General features: G+C 42.4%; 1 protein-coding gene across 4 annotated transcripts in view; it reads left to right on the top strand.

Moving 5' to 3' along the window:
• LOC104613241 (putative calcium-transporting ATPase 13, plasma membrane-type) overlaps positions 1-25908 on the top strand; it is a 34630-nt gene extending 8722 nt beyond the window's left edge. Inside the window, exons 2-3 of one of the 4 annotated variants that reach the window (XM_010280977.3) lie at positions 22544-23662; positions 23741-25908. In XM_010280977.3, the coding sequence (XP_010279279.1) occupies positions 22544-23662; positions 23741-25706 (3085 nt within the window). In that variant the 3' untranslated portion in view covers positions 25707-25908. Of the gene's footprint in view, positions 1-22487 lie in introns of all 4 variants that reach the window. The other 3 variants (XM_088895111.1, XM_010280976.3, XM_010280978.2) reach the window with 3 other exon arrangements.
• Positions 25909-25996: the final 88 nt, after the last annotated feature.

Below are 25996 nucleotides of genomic sequence, written 5' to 3'. Positions count from 1 at the left end.
GGAGACAACCCACCAATCTCTGATATATCCTTTTATCTGGAAGAACTTCTCCTTCAGTAGCACTCAACTTGTGGTTGGGATCAATTGGAGTTTCTATAGGCTTACACCCTAATTTCCCAACTTCATAAAGCAAGTCAAGGACATACTTCCTTTGTGATAGAAAAATTCCCTTCTTGGATCTTGCAACTTCAATGCCAAGAAAGTATCAGAGATCACCAAGATCCTTAATCTCAAATTCAGAAGCAAGGAAAGACTTTAACTAAGCGATACCCATGATATCGTTGCCTGTCACAACAATGTTATCAACATATATTATCAACATTGTTACCCTACCATCACCTCTTCTTATAAATAGGGTGTGGTTTGCCTGAGATTGAAAAAATCCAATATTTAAGGTAGCATTTTTGAACCTCTCAAACTAGGCTCTAGGGGACTGCTTGAGCCCATATAAGAACTTATTCAAGTGGCAAACTTTTCCTTCACTGTTAGGAAAGCTTACCCCATGTGGTAAGTCTATATACACTTCTTCTTGTAAGTCTCCATTAAGGAAGGCATTCTTTACATCCATTTGATATAAAGGCCAAGAGTAATAGGTAGCAAAAGATATGATCACATGAATAGAGTTCATTTTAGCAACTAGAGCAAAGGTTTCTAGATAATCAATTCCATAAGCTTGAGTATATCCTTTGGCTACAAGTCGAGCTTTGTACCTCTCAATTGAGCCATCTGCCTTGTGCTTAATAGTGTAAACCCACTTACACCCAATGAGAATCTTATACTTAGGACAAGGAACAATCTCCCAAGTTTGGTTCTTTATTAGGGCCTCTATCGCTTGGTTCATAGCTTCCTTCTAGTGATGGGACTGCATTGCCTCTATAACACTACGAGGGGTGGAAACAAAAGAGATAACAATGGAGTCCCTTAGTAAGAACATCTTGGTTACCAAAGAAAAAAAAAGGTAAGAACATCCGGAAGTTAATCCTTGATGTTGACAATAAGGAGTGCACACATCACCTCTCTCAAGCTTCTCTCTACTTATGGAGGACAGAGTTAGATGCAATATTTATGGCTGCCTTATTGTCGCATTAGAGTGACATAGGGCTATTAACACTCTCTCCCAACAGATTTTTTATCCAAAGCACTTCAGCAACCCCATGTGCCATGGCTATATTCGGCTCCAACATTAGATGTTGCGGGCCCGGGAATAGGATCTCGTCACGGGTCGGTCCACGGGGAAAACCTCCTGTTTTCCCTTGTTCCTTCCTGCTCGTGATGAACCTATCTTGGCACCTTCGGTGATTTGTCCAAGAGATCACCAACTCTCCTAACTCACTCTTGACTGAATAATTTGATATCTCATTCAATAATGGAGTCTCCTTAAATAGGAGATTACAAGAGTCCTAATCAAAGGGAGTCTCCTTGCTGAATAGGGAGACTTCCAGTTTTATCTTGCTAAGGATAAGATAAGCTAATCCTAATCTGATAAGCTACTAACAAGATAAGATAAGCTAAGCTAAGCTAATCCTAATCTGATAAGATAAGTTAATCCTAATCTGATAAGCTACTAACAAGATAAGATAAGCTAAGCTAATCCTAATCTGATAAGCTATTAACAAGATAAGATAAGAGATAAGAACAAGCAAAATGAGCTAATCTAATCTAGATAAGGCTGCTGTTGCCGAACTGGGTAGGATGAGCATCACTGAATCCTTGTTGCTGCTGGCGGTGGGCCCGGGGCCTGTTGCTGCCGGCGGCGATGGTACGTCTTCCCGAGGAAGGCGTCCATAACATTACTCCCCTCCTGGACTACGAGCTTGTCCTCAAGCTCGAAAGCTGGATATGTGGCTTGGAACTCTGCCAATGGGATCCATGTGGCTTCTGTTGGTGGTAGATCACACCATTCCACCAAGACTTCAAAGATTCCACGATTAAAACGAGAGCGGGTGACAGTTTTAGGCTGGGGGACCAGTTTGCCATCTTTCAAGGGTGGCAGGGAGGGAACTTGGTCCGGGGGAACACCTGTAAATGGTTTCAGCAAGGAGATGTGGAAGACATCATGAATTCGGCTAGTCTCTGGCAATTCCAGCTGGTAGGCCACACTGCCAGTCCGTCGCAGAACCTTGTAGGGCCCATAGTACTTAGGGGCCAGCTTCGGGGCAGCCTTGTGGCGCAAGGAGCGCTGCCGGTAGGGCTGGAGCTTCAACCAAACAAATTGTCCTGGATCGAACGATAGTTCCCGGTGGTGCTTATCATAGTGGAGCTTCATGCGGAGCTGGGCCTGCTGTAAGCGAATGTGGACGTCGGCGAGGAGGGCGTCGCGGTCCTGTAAGGAGTGATCGATTGCGTCCAAGCGAGTAGATCCAGGCTCGTAGGACAGCAAGCGGGGAGGATCCCTGCCGTAAACGACGCGAAAGGGAGTCATGCCGAGGGAGGAATGGTAGGCTGTGTTGTAGCAGTACTCGGCCCAAGGAAGCCATTCCAACCACCGTCGAGGTTGATCGCCTACGAAACAGCGGAGATACATCTCGATAGTGCGGTTAACCACTTCCGTCTGACCGTCGGTTTGTGGCCGGTAAGCTGATGAGTAGGCTAGGGTGGTGCCGTGTAGTCGAAATAACTCTTTCTAGAAGGCACTAGTGAAGACCGGGTCTCTATCGCTGACGATGGATTCCGGCAACCCATGTAAGCGAAAGATATGTGTAAAGAAGGCGAGGGAAACCGAAGTGGCACTGTACGGATGTGATAGAGGAATGAAGTGCGTGTATTTAGAGAAGCGGTCGACTACCACAAAGAGAACTGATTTGCCCCCTACCTTGGGAAGTCCCTCAATGAAGTCCATGGAGATGTCGGCCCAGATCTGCGATGGGATGGAAAGGGGCTGAAGGAGGCCTGCCGGGTGTAGGTTTTCCCATTTGTGCTGTTGGCATGTGGAGCAATTCTGGACAAAATCTCGAATAGAAGTCTTCATACCTCGCCAATGGAAATCAGTCCGGACGCGGTATAGTGTTTTTTGAATGCCCTCGTGGGTGGAGTTATGGATGCTGGTGATGATGGTGGGAATCAACGGGCAATCTGCTGGAAGATGGACTTGTCCCTTATACAGTACCAACCCGTCGTGAAGTGACCAATCGGGGTCGGCCGTGCCGGTCTGGATCTTCTGCAGTAAGAGCGACCATTCTGGGGACTGTGGTGCTGCCTTCTTAATGTCATCAAATAGAGAGATCCGAGGTTGGGAAATGCTACATAGAACCATCACGTCTTCTTCTCGCCTAGACAAGGCATCAGCTGCACGATTAGAGGATCCCGCCTTATATTCCACCCGGAAGTCAAACCCGAGCAGTTTGCTAACCCAATGCTGCTGAGGGGAAGTGGTGAGACGCTGCTCTAACAGGTATTTGAGGCTGTAATGATCAGTTTTGATGATGAACGACCGCCCCCACAAATACGGCCTCCAGTGCTGGATGGCTCGGGCAAGGCTGATTAGTTCGCGCTCATAGGCTGGAAGCTTCAGATGCCGGTCAGCCAATCTGCGGCTGAAGAAAGCGATCGGGTGCCCTTGCTGCTGTAGTACGGCTCCGATACCCACTCCGGAAGCATCGCACTCGACTGTAAATTCGAGGGCGAAATTAGGTAATTGCAGGACAGGGGTTGAAGACAGTGCATTTCGCAGTGACAGAAAATCTTCATCAGCTGCGTCGTCCCACCGGAAGGAGTTTCTCTTCAACAGGTTGGTTAACGGGGCTGCCAACACTCCATAGTTCTGTACAAATTTGCGGTAGTAACCCGTTAAACCGAGGAACCCGCGTAAGGCCTTGGCGGATTGAGGTTTGGGCCATTCTGTTATAGCCTGAATCTTGGAACTATCAACTGTTACACCCTGCCCATGGATGATGTGGCCGAGGTAAAGAACCTGTCGCTCCCCGAAGGAGCACTTGGACCGTTTTAGGAATAAGCTGTGTTGGCGTAGGAGTACGAAAACGGTCCTCAGATGGTGGACATGCTCTACCCATGATTTGCTGTAAACGAGGATATCATCAAAGAAAACTAAAACAAATTTGCGCAGATGGGGCTGGAATACCTCGTTCATTAGTGACTGAAATGTAGATGGTGCATTGGAGAGTCCGAATGGCATGACTAAAAATTCGAAGTGGCCATGGTGGGTGCGAAAAGCAGTCTTCTTCACGTCACCGGGAGCCATGCGAACTTGGAAATATCCGGACCTGAGGTCCAACTTAGAGAAATACTGGGCACCATGCGACTCGTCCAGCAGTTCGTCAACAACGGGAATAGGGAACTTATCTTTGATCGTCCGGTCATTGAGTTCTCTATAGTCAACACAGAACCTCCACGTTCCATCCTGCTTCGCCACCAACAGAACCGGCGAAGGGAAGGGGGAGTGACTTTTGCGTATGATCCCTTGGTTCAGCATCGCTGTACATTGTTTTTCTATCTCATCCTTCTGTAAGTGAGGGTAGCGATAAGGCCTGACAACAACTGGTGCTGAACCCGCCACCAAAGGAATACGATGGTCGCAAGCTCGGGAAGGGGGAAGGCCCTTTGGTTCCTGGAACAGATCTGAAAACTCGGCGAGAAGTTTTTCCATGGCTGCCGGTTCTGTCTGGAGTGCATGAACCTGCGGTGTCTTTTCTTTAACCCTGCAACCATGCCATGAAACTTGCTTGCCATTTAGGTGGAAGGTCATGGTGAGTGCGCTGAAGTCCCACAAAATCGGGCCTAGGGTAATTAACCATTTGACCCCAAGAACAATATCAAACCCATCCAATGAGAGTACAAATAAATCAACAAGAATTAGTTCAGAATTGACCTGTACTGGGACGTCCTTACAAATCCCTGGACTGTGAACTTTTTCACCATTTGCGACGGCTACCTGTAGTCGCGGCCGGAGTTCCATTGGTAGTTTTAACTGCAGGGCTGCATGTTCACTTATGAAGTTGTGTGTGCTCCCTGAATCGACGAGAATGCGCACCGGCTGACCTGTGATCTGTGCCTGTAACTGCATGGTCTGAGAGGTTTTAATACCGGTGATCGCATGGAGAGAGATCTCTGGTTCGAATGTGACGGGTTCCCCTTCCTCCTCCTCTTGCTCATCTATGAGAAGGCGAAAAAGCCTCTTGCATCTATGTCCTGCCGAGTAGAGGTCATCACAGTTGAAACATTGACCTCTCGCTTGGCGCTCTGCCATTTCTGCCCTGGTCAAGCGCTTGATGGGAGGAGTGACCATGTTACTGCCTGTACTTGTCACTGCTCTAGAGGTGGTGGTCGTGGGAGGCTTCATTTCCCGGCTGGTAGCAGAAGAGGGGGTCGTTGCTGCTGGTCTTGGGGGCACCCACGAGTTCGGTGGACGACGGACTGCTGTTCGCCGGAAGACTCTGGCAGATCTGGCCGGCGGTCGTTAGCTGCTGTTCCTCCGTCAGAGTTCCTTTCCCTGCTGGAAAGAAACATCTCCATTAGTCGTCGCAGTTCTCGCACTTCACCTTTGATCTCACGAACTTCGGAGCTGGTCTCCACGAGTTGGTGCTCGAGGTCGTGGACCCTGGAAGGTAGCTGCTCCAGATCTCCCATGACGCCTTGCTCTGATACCAAGTTGTTGCGGGCCCGGGAATAGGATCTCGTCACGGGTCGGTCCACGGGGAAAACCTCCTGTTTTCCCTTGTTCCTTCCTGCTCATGATGAACCTATCTTGGCACCTTCGGTGATTTGTCCAAGAGATCACCAACTCTCCTAACTCACTCTTGACTGAATAATTTGATATCTCATTCAATAATGGGGTCTCCTTAAATAGGAGATTACAAGAGTCCTAATCAAAGGGAGTCTCCTTGCTGAATAGGGAGACTTCCAGTTTTATCTTGCTAAGGATAAGATAAGCTAATCCTAATCTGATAAGCTACTAACAAGATAAGATAAGCTAAGCTAATCCTAATCTGATAAGATAAGCTAATCCTAATCTGATAAGCTACTAACAAGATAAGATAAGCTAAGCTAATCCTAATCTGATAAGCTATTAACAAGATAAGATAAGAGATAAGAACAAGCAAAATGAGCTAATCTAATCTAGATAAGGCTGCTGTTGCCGAACTGGGTAGGATGAGCATCACTGAATCCTTGTTGCTGCTGGCGGTGGGCCCGGGGCCTGTTGCTGCTGGCGGCGATGGTACGTCTTCCCGAGGAAGGCATCCATAACATTAGACTTTGCTACTACACTTTGCTTCTTACTCCTCCATGTTACTAGATTTCCATCCACAAAGGTACAATACCCACCGGTGGGCTTCCTATCATTCATTGGACCTCCCCAATCAGCATTTGTATACATCTCCACCCTTAAGTGATCATGCTTCTTAAAAAATCCTGTTTTAGAGTATTTTTCCAAGTATCTGAGAACCCTCTTAGCAGCTTCCATGTATGGCACTTTAGGTGAATGCATGTATTGACTCAAAACTCCTACAACATAGGCAATATCAGAGCGGGTCATTGACAAGTACAACAATCTCCCTACTAACAGTATAAAAGTTTAGAAGATCTGTTTTGATATAAAACCTATGTAAGAAAGAGAAAAGAAAGAGAAGAGAAGGTTTATGTAGAGAAGAAAAGAGGAGAGAAATTGAAGAGGATTGGAAAAGCCAAAAATTAGGTCTGACCACCCCTTTCATTAGCTTATATACGCACAAATAAAAACTGAATACAAAGACAACTATGCCCTTAGTAAGTCGACTACTTGTAAAATCTAAATAAACACTCTTAACTTAAACATAAACTAATGGGTCTTGGGCTCAATAACTCCCTAACTATGTTATGTAAATAAAAACAAGTGATGCCAGCCCAAAACTCAACACTCCCCCTCAAGTTGGGAATAGATGTCACACATTCCCAACTTGTGTGGATCATGCTCAAGCTTGTTTCTTCAACACCTTTTGTAAGAACATTAGCAAGCTGCAAGTTAGATGCAACATATGGTAAACACACTTCTTTGCATGTCACCCTTTCCCTTATAAAGTGTCTATCCAATTCTATATGCTCCATCCTATCATGTTGAACTGGGTTGTGGGCAATGTTAATTGATGCTTGATTGTCGCAGTATAGTATCATAGGTTCTCCAGCCTTAACTTCAATCTCCCCTAACAAGGAATTGGACCCAAAGGAGCTCTGAAACACCATGTGCCATGGCTCTGTATTCAGCTTCTGCACTTGACCTTGCCACAACTATTGGTTTCTTACTCTTCCATGAAACTAGATTACCTCCAACAAGAGTGCAAACTCTTGATGTAGATCTCCTGTTCTCTAGGCACCCTTCCCAATCAGCATCTGTGTAAGCCTCTAACTTCAACTATCCATGGTCAGCAAACAATATGCCTCTACCTTGGTGTCCCTTCAAATAGGAAATTATCTTGTCAATGGCCTCCCAATGTTGAACTCGTGGGGTATGCATGTATTGATTCACCACACTCATTGCATAAGAGATGTCTAGTTTTGCCATACATAAGTATAGCAACTGGCCCACTAATCTCTGATACTTTCCAACATCCTTCACTAGCTCACCTTCTAAAGCATTTATCCGGTGGTTCTAATCAATAGGTGTATAAGCTGCCATTGCCCCAAGTTTTCTTGTCTCCTACAGTAGATCCAAAACATACTTCCTCTATGAGATGAAGATCCCATGCTTGGACCTTGCCACTTCAATGCCTAGAAAGTATTTCAGCTCACCAATATCCTTAATCTCAAACACTTTGTGCAGGTTCTTCTTCAAGGTATCAATCTCACTTAGATCATTTCCTGTGACTACAATGTCATCCACGTAAACTATCAAAATTAACACTGGTGACCCCCCTCATTTTCACAAAAAGAGTATGATTAGATTGAGTTTGAGTATAGCCAAATACAACCAATGCACTTCTAAACTTGTCAAACCAAGCTTTGGGTGATTGTTTCAAACCATATAGAGACTTCTTCAATCTACATACCTTTCTTTCATCCACATCATTGTAAAAACTAGCTGAAAGATCCATGTACACCTCCTCTTGCAAGTCCCCATTAAGAAAAGCATTCTTCACATCAAGTTGGAAGAGTGGCCAAGAGTATGTAGCTGCTAGTGATAGAAGAATCCGAATTGAGCTCATCTTTGTCATTATTGCAAAAGTCTCCAAGTAATCTATGCCATAAGTCTGAGTGTACCCTTTTGCAACCAGCCTTGCCTTGTACCTTTTATACTTCCATCAGCCTTGTACTTCATTGTATAATCCCATCTACATCCAACTGTCTCCTTGCCATTAGGTAAATCCACAATCTCCCATATCCGATTTTTAATCAATGCTTTCATTTCCTCCTGCATAGTTGCCTTCCACTCAGGTTTGGAAAGAGCCTCACTAATACTCTCGGGTATAGAGACAGAGTCAAGGGATGAAAGGAAGGCCCAGTAAGAAGGAGATAATCCACTGTAAGAAAGATAGTGTGAGATGCAATGAGTAGTACACTTCCTCTTCCCTTTTCAGAGTGCGATAGGGAAATCTAGGTCATCTGCAATGGTGTTAGGAGCAGGGGTAGTAGTATCAATAGGAACTAAACCATCAAAGGAAACAAGAGGCATACCTGGGTCTGTGTCAGTCGAACCTAGAAGCTTCGATAAGTCGATAGGGAGTGATGTGGGTTCCTCTATTGTGGAATCAACCTCCCTGTGTTGTCGTAGGCGTTGTTGTGTAAAACAGTGAGAGGTGGAGGTGGAAAAGTGGGTGGAGTAGGTGGGTTAGACACTGCAGTGGACAAAGGAGTTGGAATAGGAAGTGGTATAGATTGCTCACTTCCTTCCCCAAAACATCCCCTTGAGAAGAATCCCCCCGGAAAAAAAAAAGGTGTGGACTCAAAAAAGGTGACATCCATGGTAACATACCAACTCCCGGAGACTGGATCATAACAACAATACCCTTCTGGTTTCCTACATAACCAAGGAAGACACACTTCTTCGCCTTAGGGTCCAGCTTTAAGCAGTGAGGACCAAGAACATGGACAAAGCATACACATCCAAAAACCCTTAGATGAATATGGAACATCTCCCCCTCAGAAAAAAGAAGGCTAAACAGAGTGCTACATCCAAGAACATGAGAAGGCACCTGATTAATCAAAAAAACTACTATAAGAACTATGTCACCCAAAAACGAACTGGAATTGTAGAGCTCAACATCATGCTTCTTGCTACTTCCACAATATGTTTGTTCTTCCTTTCTACTACACCATTTTGTTGTGGAGTGTATGTATACCAACTCTGATGGACTACATGCTCTAATAGGTATGATGTCAGGTTTCTTTCAAAGTATTCCCTGACATTATCTAATCTAAACACTTTCACTTGTACCCCAAACTGCATCAACATCATTTGATGGAACTGTTGAACCAAAGACGATACCTCATCAAGGGATCTCATTAAATATACCCAAGAGCGTCGAGAATAATCATCCACAAACAGAAAATACCGATAGCCACCCATAAAGGAAATATGGTATGGCCCCCACACATTAGTATGAACAATATAAGAAACAAAGGAACATCTTTTATTGCTCGCTTTAAAAGAATGTCTACAATGCTTTCCAAGTTGGCAACCCTCACACTCCAACTTGAACAAACTGACAGACAAACAATTTTGGAAACAAAAATCGCAAAGAAGCAAAAGACAAATGCCCTAACTAATTATGCCAAGGCATAATCTGACCCACTGACTCTGACTCAACGTTCCTATTTGGTATGATCACTTTGATGACTGGGAAGCACATCAAGAAGATAGATTCCATTCACCTCATGACCATTCCCAATCGTCCTCTTTGATTTTAGATCTTGCAAAACACAATGACCAGGAGAAAAAATCACTGAACAGTTCAAATTCTTTGTCAAACTACTAATAGATAAAAGATTAATGCTCAGTCTAGGGACATGAAGGACAGAAGGTAGGGTAATGGTATCAGTTATCTTGACAGAGTGATGAGGAGGTGGTATGAGGAGAAGATGGTGGAATGTTGGCCATATGTTCTGAGGCTCCTGAGTCTATAATCCAGGGAGGTCCCCCCTTTCCTGTAGTGGATGCATAATTTGCGGTGGCATGTGAACTACTTGTATGCCCAAACGAAGTAGAATGGCTACCTCCTGATCCACCTACACCTTGTTGTCCACCTAATAATGAGCTGGAACTGGTTGTATCCCTCTAATTCAGAAACTGCCCATATCTCCCCAAGTCGGCCCTCACTACAGCCGCTGCAACAGACTAGAGAAGTTGTAGTAGGTGGTCTTGATAAAGTCACTGTCATATTCACATTTCCCTTCTTGTTTCTGAGTCGGCTCGGTATAAGGTGTGGGTAAAGCTTCCAACAACTATATCTAGTATGTTTAGGTTTCTTACAGTAGTCACATATTAGATCCTTCTTGTCCTCCTTCCTCGGTTCATTTCCACCCTTATCACCACTTGGCTTAGCTTCATTGTGCTAACCATAGCTGATTGCTCAAGGCCTGGGTTCCTCATCACTACATTCCTCCTACTCTCCTGTCCAGACACAAAGGCAAATGCCTGAGTGAGAGAGAGAGTTACATTGTCTCGGGAGAGAATATGCTACCATGTAATGTCATATTCAGGGTTAAGTACTGCTAGAAACTCAAAAACCCTATTCTTCTCTACCAACTTCTGATAAGTTGTTGCATTTTTGCTACTTTCCCAAACCACAGTATCCAAATGACCTATATCCTGCCATAAGGTTTAAGGGCTGAAAAATAAATGGCAATAGGCTTATCTCCCTGCATAGTAGCAATCACCTGGTTTCTCAACTAGTAGGCTCTAGCTACATTCTCATTCTGTGAATTAGTTTTTGCTACTCCATCCCAAATCTCCTTAGCTGTGTTAGCCTATAAAAAGTTCTTACTTAAATGAAGTTCTTACTTCATTGGTGACATACCCCAATTTCCCACGAGCTCTAATGGCAATCTTTGTAGATTGTGACCATTCTAAGTAGTTTGTACCATCCAGATTGACTGTAGTGATGGTCTCAGCCTCGAAGAGATCACCAACACCTCCTCTCCCTGGTCCCATTTCACCTGCAAATTTGTTTTCACCTCTACAACCCTCCGTAACACCTAGAACAGATTAGGGAATCAATTTGAGATGAAAAGAAAGAGATTTATCTCCTTTAGAAACCTCAAACACCTTCCTAGTACCCTAGAAGCCCCTCCCTCTAAAGATTCCCTTTTTCCATGGGAGCAGGAGAAGAAAGAGAAGACACTGTCGCTCCCTCCGGAGGCCTCCAAAAAGGTTGGGACTTGAACCACCCTCTTCAGAAAACCTCAAGAAATCCTAAAAAACCAGAGCACCACTTCCTATGTCAAAATTGAAGAGTCCTACTAAATCAAGACTCTTCCTCTTTCTCCAGTTCTTCTTGATTTTGGTGCTAAACCCTAGACCAACTACAAGGTATTGCAAATCCACCAAAAAAAATCCAAAAACTGGGCTTACCTGAAGTCCTCAATCAGCTCTTTACCTTATCATGCAATCAGTTGATCTAGGGCTGCATAATGGAACATCTCAAACAATCTCTAAATTAGCTCTGATACCAAGTAGAAAAGTTTAGAAGATCTGTTTTGATATAAAACCTGTGTAAGAAAGAGAAAAGAAGGTTTATGCAGAGAAGATGAGAGAAATTGAAGAGAACGGGAGAAGCCAAAAATTAGGTCTAGCCACCCTTTCATTAGCTTATATACTCACAAATAAAAACTGAATACAAAGACAAGTATGCCCTTAGTAAGTCGGCTACTTGTAAAATCTAAATAAACACTCTTAACTTAAAACATAAACTAATGTGCCTTGGGCCCAATAACTCCCTAACTGTGCTATGTAAATAAAAACAAGTGATATCAGTCCAAAACTCAACACTAACCTTTGGAGCTGTCTCACATCCTTTAATGGTTCACCATCACAATTACCCAATCTATGATTGACATTGATGGGGGGTATAGGCTGGCTTGTCACCCAACTTATCTATATCTTATAAGAGGTGTAGGATGCATTTCCTTGGTGAAACAAAGGCCCTTTTGATTGTGAGCAACCTCAATTCCAAGGAAATATCGTAAGGGTCCTAGATCCTTCACTTCAAATTGGGTAGCCAAAAGTTCAACTTTTGTATCTCTGAACTCTAGTTTCTTGTGACTATGATGCCTTCCACATATACTATTGTTTCTACTGTTGCTACAGTAGTCCGAACCAGTAAGGAGAAGAAGAAAGAGAAGGAGAAGAAGAAGAAGAGGAGAAGAAGAAGATGAAAGAACTGTCGAACCTGATAGCTAAACCCTATCAGTCGACCTCTTAATAGTGATTAGGCTCTAATTAAATGTACAAGGACTAAACTACCCCTACTTAAGTATGGGACAGAGAATCTCTAATAAGACTACCACATAAGCTCATAACTTAACCAAGGTGAGTTGACTAATCTACCCTTATTCGGCTAACTCTAACACTCCCCCTCAAGCTGGAGAATATATGTCATATAATCCCAGCTTGTTACATATATAGTTCACTCTCCCTGAGCTTAAGGCTTTTGTAAACAAATCTACCCACTGATCACCTGAGCCTACATGTTTTGTGCTTATCTCTCCAGTAAGAACCTTCTCCCTCACAAAGTGGCAATCAATCTCTATGTGCTTTGTTCTCTAATGAAAAACAGGGTTGGATGAGATATGGAGCGCAACTTGATTGTCACAGTACAACTTCATAGGTTTATCCATGTGAACCCGATTTCTTGTAGGAGATTCCTCAACCACACTAATTCACATGTAGTGTGTGCCATGGCTCTATACTCGGCTTCAACACTGCCTCTAGCCACAACCGTCTGCTTTTTACTCTTCCACGTCACAAGATTTCCTCCAAGAAATGTGCAGTAACCTGTAGTAGATCTTCTATCAGACACAAAGCCCGCCCAATCTGCATCCGTGTACCCAACTACTTCAAGTTTTCCTCCTGGTTTATACATTAGCCCATAGCCCGGAGCTCCCTTCAGATATCTTACAATTCTAAGAACTACATCCCAGTGAGATATACGGGGGTTCTGCATAAATTGGCTCACCACACTGACTGCAAAGGAGATGTCTGGTCTCGTGATAGTCAAATAGTTCAGCTTCCCCACTAGTCGTCTATACCTTCCAGGATCATCAAATATTTCCCCTGTATCACTGCTCAACTAAACATTTGGTTCCATAGGAGTCTCAGCCGGTTTTGCACCTAACAGTCCTGTTTCGTCCAATAGATCGAGAACATATTTTCTTTGGCACAGGTTTACACCTTGTCTTGATCTAGCAACTTCTATACCCAAGAAATACTTCAATGTCCCAAGGTCTTTTGTTTGAAAATGATTTTGCAGAAAGACCTTTAGTTTGTCGATCCCCAATTTGTCATTGCCAGTTATGACAATATCATCCACATAGACCACTAATAAAATCTTTCACTGAGTGATCAACCTGGCATTGTTTCATTCCAAAATTCTTCACCACTTCACTAAACTTCCCGAACCAAGCACGAGGCGATTGTTTCAACCCATAAATTGCCTTTTTCAGTCTGCACACCTTACCAGCCTCCCCCTGAGCAACAAACCAGGTGGTTGCTCCATATATACCTCCTCTATAAGGACACCATGAAGGAAGGCATTTTTTATGTCAAGTTGAAATAGGGGCCAATCATACATAACTGCCAGGGAAATTAACACACGGACAGAGCTAATCTTAGCCACTGGAGAGAAGGTCTCCATATAGTCCACTCCATACAACTGTGAATAACCACCTTTAGCAACAAGTCTGGCTTTCAGACGCTCCACACTATCATCTGGCAAGTATTTAACAGTATACACCCATTTATAACCCACAACATGCTTACCAAGAGGAAGAGTAGTGAGCTCCCACGTGTGAGTATGCTGAAGAGCAGAGAGTTCCTCCTCCACTGCCTGCCTCCACCCAGGTGAACTAAGAGCCTCTTGGACATTGTTAGGTATGGAAATAGATGACAATAGTGAAACAAACTGGCGATGTGAAAAGGCGAGATACTGAAACAACATTGGAAATGGGATGGAGAGTAGAACTACGTTTACCTTTCCGTAAGGCAATGGGTAGATCAAGTCCTGAGGGTTCAGCAACAGGAGCAACGATAGGATCCGCGGACAAGGTAGAAGCTGGAGGAGAGGCCGGGGTCGTTCGACATCTATACACTTGCCGAATTGGTGGTCGTTCAGTAGGTATCTGCACTGGATGAGGTGACGAGTCAACTCCAACAGGAACACCCGGAACGGGATCATTGACCGGAAGAGGAAGAGGAAGTAAAGGTGGAGACGAAGATGCTTCAGTTCCTGAGAAGAAGGGAATAGACTCAAAAAAGGTGACATCAGGACAGACATAACACTTCCGAGTAATGGGATTGTAACACTTGTACCCTTAACATCTGGAGTGAGAGGATGATAGACATTGAGTTCATTTCTGAGGTTCTTCATACTGGCATAGTACTCTTCTAGGGTTTTATTTCCTTGTTGCAGATCAAAGTACTCCTGATAGAGCCGATATACCCTTGTAGTATTATCTTGCCCAGAATACAGCTTCTTGGCATGTTCCCATATGTCCTTAGCTGTATCTAAGAACATGAAGTTGTTACTTATTTTGGGTTCCATACTGTTCCATAGCCATATCATGATTTGAGCATCCTTCTGTTCCCAATCATCAAACCCTGGAGAGTCAGCCGGTGGTTTATCTTCTTTCACATGCTTCACTTTTCTCTTTGCCTTGAAAAAAACTTCCACCGACTTGGCCCATGGAACATAGTTCTCACCATTCAGTTTAATTGAGGTCATCTGTACACCTAAATAGTCAGAGGAAACCACCACACTAGGTTTCTGATCACTACAGCCATCTCCCATTGCTGCCATGATACTCTTTCAATGCTGCCTCTAATCTGACTTCCCAATCACCAACTAAGTGCTGCTGTCAAGAGTTTGATGTTCCAGAACCTACAGCAGTCCCTAAACACAATGATAGATACACACGCCTTTGTTCTTATCCACACCACTACTGATTTCACAAAAAAACACAGACTACACCGACATTAATTCAGCACTTACTAACCACATGCAAGCTCTCTTACAACTACTCAACAGAGTTTGTGCATCACAAGCACCACCACACAGCCATAGCTGTCACACACAATACAGACCTGCTTTAACGCTTTTAAGAGGGCACCACAAGACCAACAAGAACTCAACTAGTACCATTGCATTACACCTTGCACCATTCGGCCACCTACAGTAGCCCCTACACCATTCGGCCACCAGCAGCAACCCTTACACTATTTGGTCACTGTAAACACAGCCTGTTCTTGGAATTTTTCCAAGAACCAGGGCAACAACCAACCTAGTTTTCTAGGTCCTGATCAGTCCTCTCAAGTTCTTGAAGATTTTCAACCCAAGAATACCAACAGCACAAAGAGAAGAGATAACCAACCTTCGTTTGAGAGCTTCAGCCAACCATTCACTGCTGAAGTTGTTTTCTTAGGAAAGGAGGTTCTGCGCACCAGAAAAAAAGAAGAGCTGAGATGTTTCAGGCCTGGGACGAACCACTTTTCTCCATTGATAGCCCAGAGAAGAAAAGGAGAGAACTGATTTACGAACTGAAGTTGTCATGAACTGAAACAGGTCACGAACCTTGCTCTGATACCATGTTTCTACTGTTGCTACAGTAGTCCAAACCAGTAAGGAGAAGAAGAAAGAGAAGGAGAAGAAGGAGAAGAAGAAGAAGAGGAGAAGAAGAAGAAGATGAAAGAACTGTCGAACCTAATAGCTAAACCCTATCAGTCGACCTCTTAATAGTGGTTAGGCTCTAATTAAATGTACAAGGAATAAACTGCCCCTACTTAAGTATGGGACAGAGAACCTCTAATAAGACTGCCACATAAGCTCATAACCTAACCAAGGTGAGTTGACTAATCTACCCTTATTCGGCTAACTCTAACAACTATCAACATTGCCACCTTATCCTAACACTTTTTAACAAGGAGGGTGTAATCAAATTGGCACTACTTGAACCCTACTTGTTGAACTGCCTTATGAAACCTGCTAAATCAGGCTTTGGGAGACTACTTCAACCCATACAAGGACTTCTTTAACTTACACACCTTGTCTTCCTTCCCTTTAGCACGAAAACTTGATGGTTGAACCATGTACACTTCCTCCTCCAAATCACCATTCAAGAATGCATTTTTGATATCAAGTTGGTGTAACTCATAGTCCAAGTTAGCAGCCAATGAAAGAAGGACTGAATGGAGTTCATCTTTGATACTAGGGCAAAAGTCTTAGCATAATCAATACCGTATACCTAAGTGTACCCTTTTTCCACCATCCTTGCCTTATACCTTTTTACTGTTCCTTCTTTTCTACTAGATCCTTCCCTTTCGAAGGGTCCACCAACTCCCAAGTATTATTTTTATGGATGACATTGATCACCTCCTTTATAGCATCTATCAATTTAGGAAATTTTAAAGCCTCTACAACATTTTTGGATATAGGGATATTGTCAACAGTAGACAAAAAAGAGCGATAAGAGGGAGAAAGATGCTTATAAGATATATAGTGGGTAATGGGGTGTTTCATGGTGCATGACTTGACACCCTTCTTGTGAGCAATAGGAATATCAAAGTCATCCACACAATCAACAAAAAGAGGAATGGATGAGTCAACTGGCACAAGAGTACTTGGTTGAGATAAACTTACCTCCTGCAAGTTTGACGGTGTCGGTTGCATGTGTCTAGAAATTTCACATCTTTAGAACATTGTTGATCTTTACAAAGTTTACATAAGAAGACATGGAAAGGTTTCGGGTCCAAATTGGTAGGAAGATGGACCTAACGGACTTGCTTCTCCTCCACACCACTCTCCTCCTAAGGAGAAACATGGTAGAAAGGTTTAGACTCAGAAAAAGACATTCATAGAAACAAAGTACTTGTGGGTGACTTAATCAAAGCAATGAAAACCTTTCTGAGTAGATGGAGGTTACGGTACCAGCCTGCATAATTGGGTCCTTTCAGTTTGTTGTCGTCTAACAATTTAGTGAACTGTCTGTGTGCCATTTCTAATAAAAGGAAAGAATTAATTAGTCCACGGCCTTATTATTGTTTCATGTTATCTTTCATAGAATGGACTTTTATCTATATTCCATATCCATTTATTCATCTATGAGATTTCCCTCCTATCTCAATGATGAGGGCACAGTTCATGTTCCTGAAAATGTGGGAAATCACATAGGTGCATGGGGCCAATTGTTTCAATTGCATAATCCCACCACTTTCTGTGAAGGATCACATATCCACCCATCCAATGAGCTTTTCCTTTGGCCTCCATCAAACAATGTTCATTGCCATTTTAGGTTAAACCTTTCTGTTTGGTAATCATATTGTGAGCCCCAAGGTACCGTGGAGTGAAATGGATAGCCCAATTTCATGGTGCATCTCCACCCACCAATTCAGCCCGTTTTCATGTTAATGACGGAAGGCCTTTAGAGAAATCATCTTATGATATTCCCTATCTTATTGCACTTATATTAATCCGGAGGGAACGTGTATATCAGTCCCTAGGTCAGATTTAGGTCATTCCACAGGGGCTCCCACTGACTTTCATAAAGTCAGATTCAAATGGGCCCATAAAGGGCTAGGGTTCCACAAAGTTCCTCTTGGGGAGGAAGCTAATCAGGGGGCCATTGAAAAGGGAGATCATGCAATGATCTATGGGCATCATGGCAATGATGTGCATTCAGTCATGATGTACGCAGAGAGCCACATAAGTCAATACATGGGCCAAGCACTTATGGCCCACGAATGAATCACATCCATTCAGCACATCACATACACACACAAAATTGATCAAAATCAATTCAAGACTTGTACAACCCATATTCATTTAGATTAACACATGATCAGCCCATCAATGGACCAAATTATCTAGTAATTTTAACTTGGTATATGGGCTAAACTGCGAAAGGCAGTTTATCCCATATAGCAGTCCATGCTAAAATGGGTTGGTCTTGCTTTAATCTAACACAAAAGGGGTTTTTCAAGTGAGGGCCGAATTGGTCCACGCAATGGGCCATCAAACCCTTGGCCCAAAACCGATTTTGAGTCACTCAAACCATGATCCAAGGGGCTGTGGTTAGACCCCAAGGAACCATAGGTTCGGCCCAACTAGATTGAACCAAAACTAGGTCAAATTGGCCTAGGGTTTGGTGTCCAAAAAATGCAACAATTCTTATGATTAATGATCTGAAATTTCTCAGCTAAGATTCACAATCAAAGCAGCAATCAAACAACAAATAATAAAGCTAGGGCGGATAGTGTGATGGTCCGAATCTGATCCGAACAAAACTGCAACCTCGCAAAAACTACAATTTGCAGATTGTCGTTCATTTGCAGATTCCGTCTTCTCCGCGCGCTCTAGTGATTTTTCTGATGTAAAAAAAAATAGAAAAAACCCTAATTTTTATTACTTACATAAGGAAAAACCTAATACAATTTTTCTAAAAAGAAAAAAATTATTATAGACCAGATAACCGGAATAATGAATATCGAATACACAGAATTTGGCGCCACAAAGATTTCGATCTCCATCACACATTTAGCGCAAAAATTCAAGAATTCACAATAGAACAATTCTAAAATATATCAGAATATAATCATGAAAATTTCAGATAATTTGCCCAATTTCTGAGAACCGATTTCTCAGAAAAAGTGCTAGTTGCTCAAATCAGCTAGACTAGTCCTTGCCGATTTGAGTTTCTAGCCGATTTGAGTTTTGGTTTCAAATCTGATTTGGTTTGGTTCAAGGCTGAACCTGAGGCTCTGATACCACTAAAGGAAGGTTTAGAATCCATCATATGGATGGCCGAACCATGCTAGATGGTTGGGCGAAATTTCAAAAATTTCCAGACCTTCTGGGAATCGTATTCCCTAAATTTCGAAAAACTGCATTTTTCTAGGATTGGTCTTGCACAGAACCGGACCAGATTTGAAACCAAACAAAGAGGGAGATGTATACCTGATACGGATACTACAAGTGTAGATCCCAAGGTGGAAGTTCACGCCCAAATCAGTTCCTAAAACCAGCTTCCAATGAAGATGGTGCAGCTTGATCTTAAAGCCGGTTCAGCAACGTAGTTTTCAGCAAAACTGCAATCCAACTGTTTGGTTAACTGGGGAGGTGAGAACGAAATTTCTCTGATTTTTTCTTGCAAAAATCAGAGAAGGAACTAATCTTTATCAGTCCCAAAAAGTTGTAGTCGAACTAGGGTTTCTTGGAAGACAAAAGAAGAAGAGAGAGAGCAGAATTGAGAGGTTATCTAGATCAGTTTACCCTCTTCTCTTTTATCTCTTTATGGAGCACTTATCATAATCAAATTAGGAGATTATCCAAATCTTTATATGGATCTGTACTCTATTAAAAGATAAAACTCATCCTCTTAAGAGGATGGGTGCTCCATACCCATTTCCGAACCCAGATTCACCCCATGTCACATGACAACTTAAGCTGTCATGTGACATGTTAGTTAATCATATTAATTATGGGCCTTAGGCCCATTAACTATATGGCTTACGACCCAAGAGTGTTGCTTGGCCAATTTAGGTTTGATTTGTATGGTGTGGGACCCCATAATGACCTCACATAAGCCCACATGGGTTCGGCCCAACCTCTGTGAAAACACTTGGTCGAATTCACTGCTAAACATAGTGAACCCTTGAACTCATCACTATGGGTTCAAAATGGGCCCAACATTTACAATTAAATGATCCTTGAATCTAGCCATCCTATGAAGATCCAAGGGTAATGGACTTAAGTAAGATAAAGCCCATCAGGTAATTAGCCCTTAATGGTCTGTTACACTTAACCTCTTAGCCCATAATGATAAAACATTGCCCGACAGGGAAAGACCTCTCCCCTGGCTACAAGGTGTAGTGTCACACTTTGCTCAGATGGATCCCAGGAATTAAAACATTTTTGCACACTTTATATATATATATATATATTTTGCAAAACCAAATCTCAAACACAGTTGAAATCCACTACCAGTAGTTTAGGTTTCCATTAGAGAGAGTACAAACCTGATCATTCACTTTGTTCGACAAAGGGGCTGATCCTATTACTATGATCACCCACTTAAGTGAATTCTCAAACTGTTCCAACATACCGAGGTTTTGACCCACAAAGGATTTCACTGATTGGCATAACAAAGACAGCCCAATCTGGCACCTAATATAGTACCATAATCAAGTCTAGGTGTTATGTTTTACTTTCTGGTTTTGCCCATCAATCCCCAAAGTCCAGGGCATAAATAGAAAATGGTCCGGGTTCAGTGTTTCAACCAAACACACACTACATGTGCTTTGGGTCTCACCGTAGCAGCTGAGACAAACTGCCCCAATTTCTTTGGAAGAATATCAGTGTCAACCTTGGCAAGATAAACTCCCAAAGTCTATCCAACGGCTGAGAACATTCTAAACTAACAAGAGTCTCATAAATGTCTAGTTTAAGGGGTAATTTCATAGATACATACCAATATCAACATGAAACAATGATGTACTTTTATTTATTTATGATAAATGTATTTGTACATCAATCTGATTGGATCTAAGGGCGTACACTCTCTAACATTGTTATCACTTTTCTTCATCATATTACTCCCTTTTGTAGCTAAAGCACTTTGTTGCTGCTCCCCTTTAGCAATAACCAGCAAACTCTGCCTACTTTCCTCACATTGAACCAGGGAATACACCTCTTGAATTGAAGGCAGCTCACTACTCCCCAAATCTGAACCCTAAGAGGCTTGTATATAGGATTTAGTCCCAACAAAAAGGCAAAGATCCACTGCTGAGAGACCAATTCCTTATAAGCCTTGGCATCAACATCATCATCATGTTTCTAGTCAACTGCTTGGTAGTGATCCAACTCCTTCCAAACTAATGTGAGGGCTGAGTAGTAAGCTAACAAACTATGATCTCCCTGCTTACAAGTGGAGGGCTCGGCTTGTTACTGATAGATCTTGGCATAATGCCTTTGATCGGAGTAAGTGGATTTCGCTTGTTCCCATATCTCACTAGCATGTCAGCCCACATAAAATTTTTCCTCACCTCAGGTTCCATAGGTACCAAAAACCAAGACATGACCATACTATTTTCTTGATCCCACCGGTCATGTTCTGCAGTACCACTCTTAGGCTCCTTCACCTTCCCATTGATGTATCCAGCTTTACCCCTAGCTCTAACATAGAGTTCGATACCCGTGGACCAATCCATGTAATTTAGTTCATTCAACGGAGTAACTGGCATAGGAAAGTTCATACTATCTTCACCCACACTAGTTGTTCCTAGGGTAGATATCCGGAAGAGACAAACTCATCAATCGCCATTGGGGAAAATCATCAAACACCTAAACCACAACAACACTTCTGTGACTGATCACACCTCAATAAGAGGAACTGTCGAACTGCTGAAACTCCAAGAAAAAGGTTGAAAGACCACCTACAGCAACTGTACTTGCCTAAGAAAATCAGTATCACCTACAGCAACTGTACTGTCCCAGAAAATCAGTCTCCAATCACCTACAGCAACTATACTACCCAGAAAATCAATCTCCAATCACCCTCAACACACACTACATGCAGCACTAGAGAACCTCCTCTACTTACTCAAGAAGGGATCGCACAACCCCTTCACAGCACATACATGAAGGTGCAAGCCCCAAAAAGGAAACTGTCACAGTTCAAAACCAAGAATTCTGGGTACAGAAAAGAGAGAAAACTGCGGTCTAAGTGCTTCTATCTCCCACAGATTTGCTCTGATACCTGATCTCAACCCAGAAATTAGAAAAATAAAGAAGAGATAAGAGAGAAAGGGAGACTAGAAAAAGAAGAGACAAAAGAAAACCATCTTGGCTGTCCTTTTTTATTATTTATTCTAGGGACGAGACAAAATAATAAAAGAAATAAAAAAGACAAATATACCCCTGAGGCATAAATCAAAGAATAAACAGTAAAAAATTAACAAAAACTAACAGCTAGCTAACAACAGTATTGATTTGTTAAAATATAAAATTACATATTTTAGAAGTGCTTCAAGCTATGAGAACTCTGTAAGTGTACATGCAATTTGTTGTGTTGTATTGATTACAAACATTGGAATGCCAAGCATGCACAGGTATCTTGGTACCATATCTGTACATTTAAACATACACATTTTAACTCATCAAACATGTTAAAATCCGTGTTTCTATACATGGATAGTGAAACAAAAGTGAACTTCATTTGGATAAATAACCTTAACTTGAGTGCATAAATATATTGTTAAGTTTTAACTGCATGTGCTTGTGTTCTGGTTTTTATTAGAACAATATGAAGATGTTCATTGCCATCAGTAACAGAAATTTTTGGTTTTCACATTTCAGTTTATAAAAATGATGCTTCCACGAATTAGCTCATGTTCCTTTGACATGTAAAATAGTTCTTCCACAACCTGCTTCTTCCAGAGAAAGCGCATATTGTCCCTCTTGTTCCTCTTCATTGTTTTAATCTTGGTGATGTCCAGTGATCCGCTTTGTGCTCAAGGCTTTGACTCTGCTACTCTGTTCTTCCCTAACAATCCTACCCTCACCAAATCTCACAAGAGATGGCGCTTGGCTTATGCAACCATCTACTCTTGCCGAGTTTTCATTACTCTTACTGGAGATATTTTCGCAATGAAGAATCAACTCTTTCCCAGCATATTACGTATGCAATCTTACACTGCCATTGATGTATCTCCTCATGATGGTGGTGGTGGAAATGACAACATCGAACCTTTTGCCAATGTTGACCAGACAAGACTTATTGATTTGGTAAAGGAGAAAAAACTGGAGTATCTTCATCAGTTTGGTGGGGTTGAAGGACTTGCTAAGCTTCTTCAAACTGATGTGAATAATGGAATTCATGGTGACACCAAGGATCTTAGGAACAGGCAAAATGTGTTTGGTTTGAATACATACAAGAGGCTTCCTGCAAAAGGCTTCTTCCATTTTGTGGTGGAAGGTTTCAAGGAGACTACTGTCCTCGTCATTTTAATCTGCAGCCCTTTCTATCTTGGGGTTTTTACTACTTACGGGCTGAGAAAAAGTTTATACAGTTTTGCAAGTATAATTCTTTCTATTTTAGTCATTGTCAGTCTCTCTGCAGTGAGCACATTTTGGCAATCAAGATTATTTGACAGTATTTCAGATGAGAGCGAAATCATCAGGGTGGATGTTGTCAGAGGAGGAAAGCGGAAACAGGTCTCCATCTTTGACATAGTGGTTGGAGATGTTGTCCGTCTGAAGATTGGAGATCAGGTTCCAGCAGATGGATTGCTGTTAGATGTCCCCTTCTCACATGTACAAGTGAATGGATCCAGTTTTTTGACAGGGGAGAGTGATCATGTTGACATCAACAGTAGTGAGAGTCTGCTTCTATTCTCTGGGAACAAGGTGGCAGATAGAGATGGTCGAATGCTTGTCACTGCTGTGGGCATGAACACAGCATGGGGTGAGATGATGAGCTCAAAAGGCCATGGTTCAGCAAAGCACACACCACTACAAGCTCGGCTGAATAGGTTGGCCTCTAATTTAGCAATTATTGGTTTTATTGTTGCATTCCCTTTTTTTGTGGTCATGCTGGTGCATTTCTTCAGGTGCCCAGGATACTATATTAAAGATACAACAAATGCATTGTTGGGCATCCGTGGGTTTTTGCCAGTAAATACCATGTCTACAGTTACCATTGTAGTAGCAGCAATCCCTGAAGGCTTGCCATTAATTTTCACTCTCACTTTATTTTATTGTATTAAGAGAATGAAGGCTGATCAAGTGATTGTTCGTGAACCTGCTGCCTGTGAGATTATGAGCTCAGTTACTGTCATCTGTGCAGACAAAACAGGCACACTTACACTGAACCAAATGAAGGTTGCTGAGTTTTGGCTTGGTGAAGAAGCAATGAAGGATGGCACCTCAGAAATAGCCCCTGAAGTTACTGAATTGCTACGACAAGGAGTCTGTCTGAACACAACTGATGGTGTTCGAAATTGTCCTTCGGTATTGATGTCAGAGTTTTCTAGTAGTCCCACTGAGAAAGCCATTCTATCTTGGGCTATGGAGTTAAAGATGGATATGGATGAAGTAAGGCAGTGTTGCACAGTCCTCCATGTTGAAGCCTTTGATACAGCGAAGAAACGAAGTGGAATTTTGATAAGGAAGGGGGATGAAAAGATGATTAACATTCATTGGAAGGGAGATGCTGAGGTGATACTGGAAATGTGTTCTAGTTATTATTTGAGATCTGGTAGTGTAAAAGCCATTGATGAAGACAAACGGAATAAATTTGAGCAAACTATTGAAGACATGGCAGCTAAAGGCCTTCGATGTATTGCATTATCCCACAAAAAAATTCCGGAAACAGAAGACAACGATAACACCAAGGTCCACCTCAAGCTTGAAGAAGAGAACCAGACCTTATTAGGCCTGTTGGGTTTGAAGGACCCATGCCAAACTGGGGTTAGCAAGGCTGTTGAGGTTTGCAGAAATGCTGGAATCAACATCAAGATGATCACTGGAGACCATGTAGTTGCTGCAAAAGCTTCAGCCATTGAATGTGGGATACTTCAATCTGATGTGGAATTGAATAATGAAGCAGTAGTTGAAGGAGCAGAGTTCCGAAATTACTCAGAGGAAGAAAGAATGGATAAGATTGATAGAATTCAGGTGATGGCAAGGTCATCCCCCTCTGATAAGCTTCTAATGGTACAATGCTTGAAACGAAAAGGCCATGTTGTTGCAGTAACCGGCAATGGAATAAATGATGTTCAAGCACTCAAAGAAGCAGACATTGGTTTTGCTGTTGGGATTCAAGGTGCTGAGGTGGTGAAAGAGAGTTCAGACATCATCGTCTTAAATAATAGCTTCACCTCTGTAGCAGCAGCTTTGGGGTGGGGGAGGTGCTTATACAATAACATTCAAATGTTTATCCAATTTCAGTTCACGGTCAATATCTCTTCCCTTTCTATCAACCTCATAGTGGCAGTTTTTTCTGGTGAAGCACCACTGACGGCAGTACAACTGTTATGGGTGAACTTAATCATGGATGCATTGGGGGCCATAGCCCTGGCTGCTGAACAGCCAACCGGGGAGCTCATGGAGAGGCTTCCTGTGGTTCAAAACCAGCCACTTATAACTCATGCCATGTGGGGAAATCTCATCTTTCAAGCCTTGTATCAAGTGACTATCTTTCTCATCCTACAATTCAAGGGAAGGTCTGTCTTTGGTGTCAATGAAAAAATTAAGGACACCCTTATCTTCAATATTTTTGTCCTATGCCAAGTATTTAATCTTTTCAATGCAAGGAAGCATGGGAAGAAGAATATATTTAAGGGGATATTTAAGAACCGGTTGTTTTCAGTGATCATTGGGATTACAGTTGTTCTTCAAGTGGTAATGGTGGAGTTTGCCAAGAGGATTGCCAACACTGAGAGGCTGAATTGGATTCAATGGGTTGCAAGTATAGGATTTGCATCCGTATCTTGGGTGATCGCTTGGTTGGTAAACTGTTTCTCAGCCTTCCCAATCAATAAGGTGTACATGTACCTCATCACAGTCTTAAATTAGACTAGGATCTGTATCTTACTTTAGTGTGATTGTAATGCGATCTCGCATACATCTTGTCGTTTGCTTAAGCATTTGATAAGATGTTCTTACAATCTCTTGGACATAGCAGATACCACTTATTTATAGAGCTTTTGTCTTAGTTTCTTTTCTTGTACTTGTAATTTGAAAATATTTCCTTCTATTGGTGGAACTGTTCCTGTAAGATGCAATTAGAGCACTGTATCTGTTAGCCTAGTATAATAACTCAACCACTTGAAAGGATATTTTTCCTTACCTCAAGTAAATTCCAA

This window comes from Nelumbo nucifera, chromosome 1 (genome assembly GCF_055504915.1).
Source record: "Nelumbo nucifera cultivar China Antique chromosome 1, China Antique-T2T, whole genome shotgun sequence".
Classification (NCBI taxonomy): domain Eukaryota; kingdom Viridiplantae; phylum Streptophyta; class Magnoliopsida; order Proteales; family Nelumbonaceae; genus Nelumbo; species Nelumbo nucifera.
Note: the sequence above shows the minus strand (reverse complement) of the source record. Positions and strands in the feature narration are given on the sequence as shown.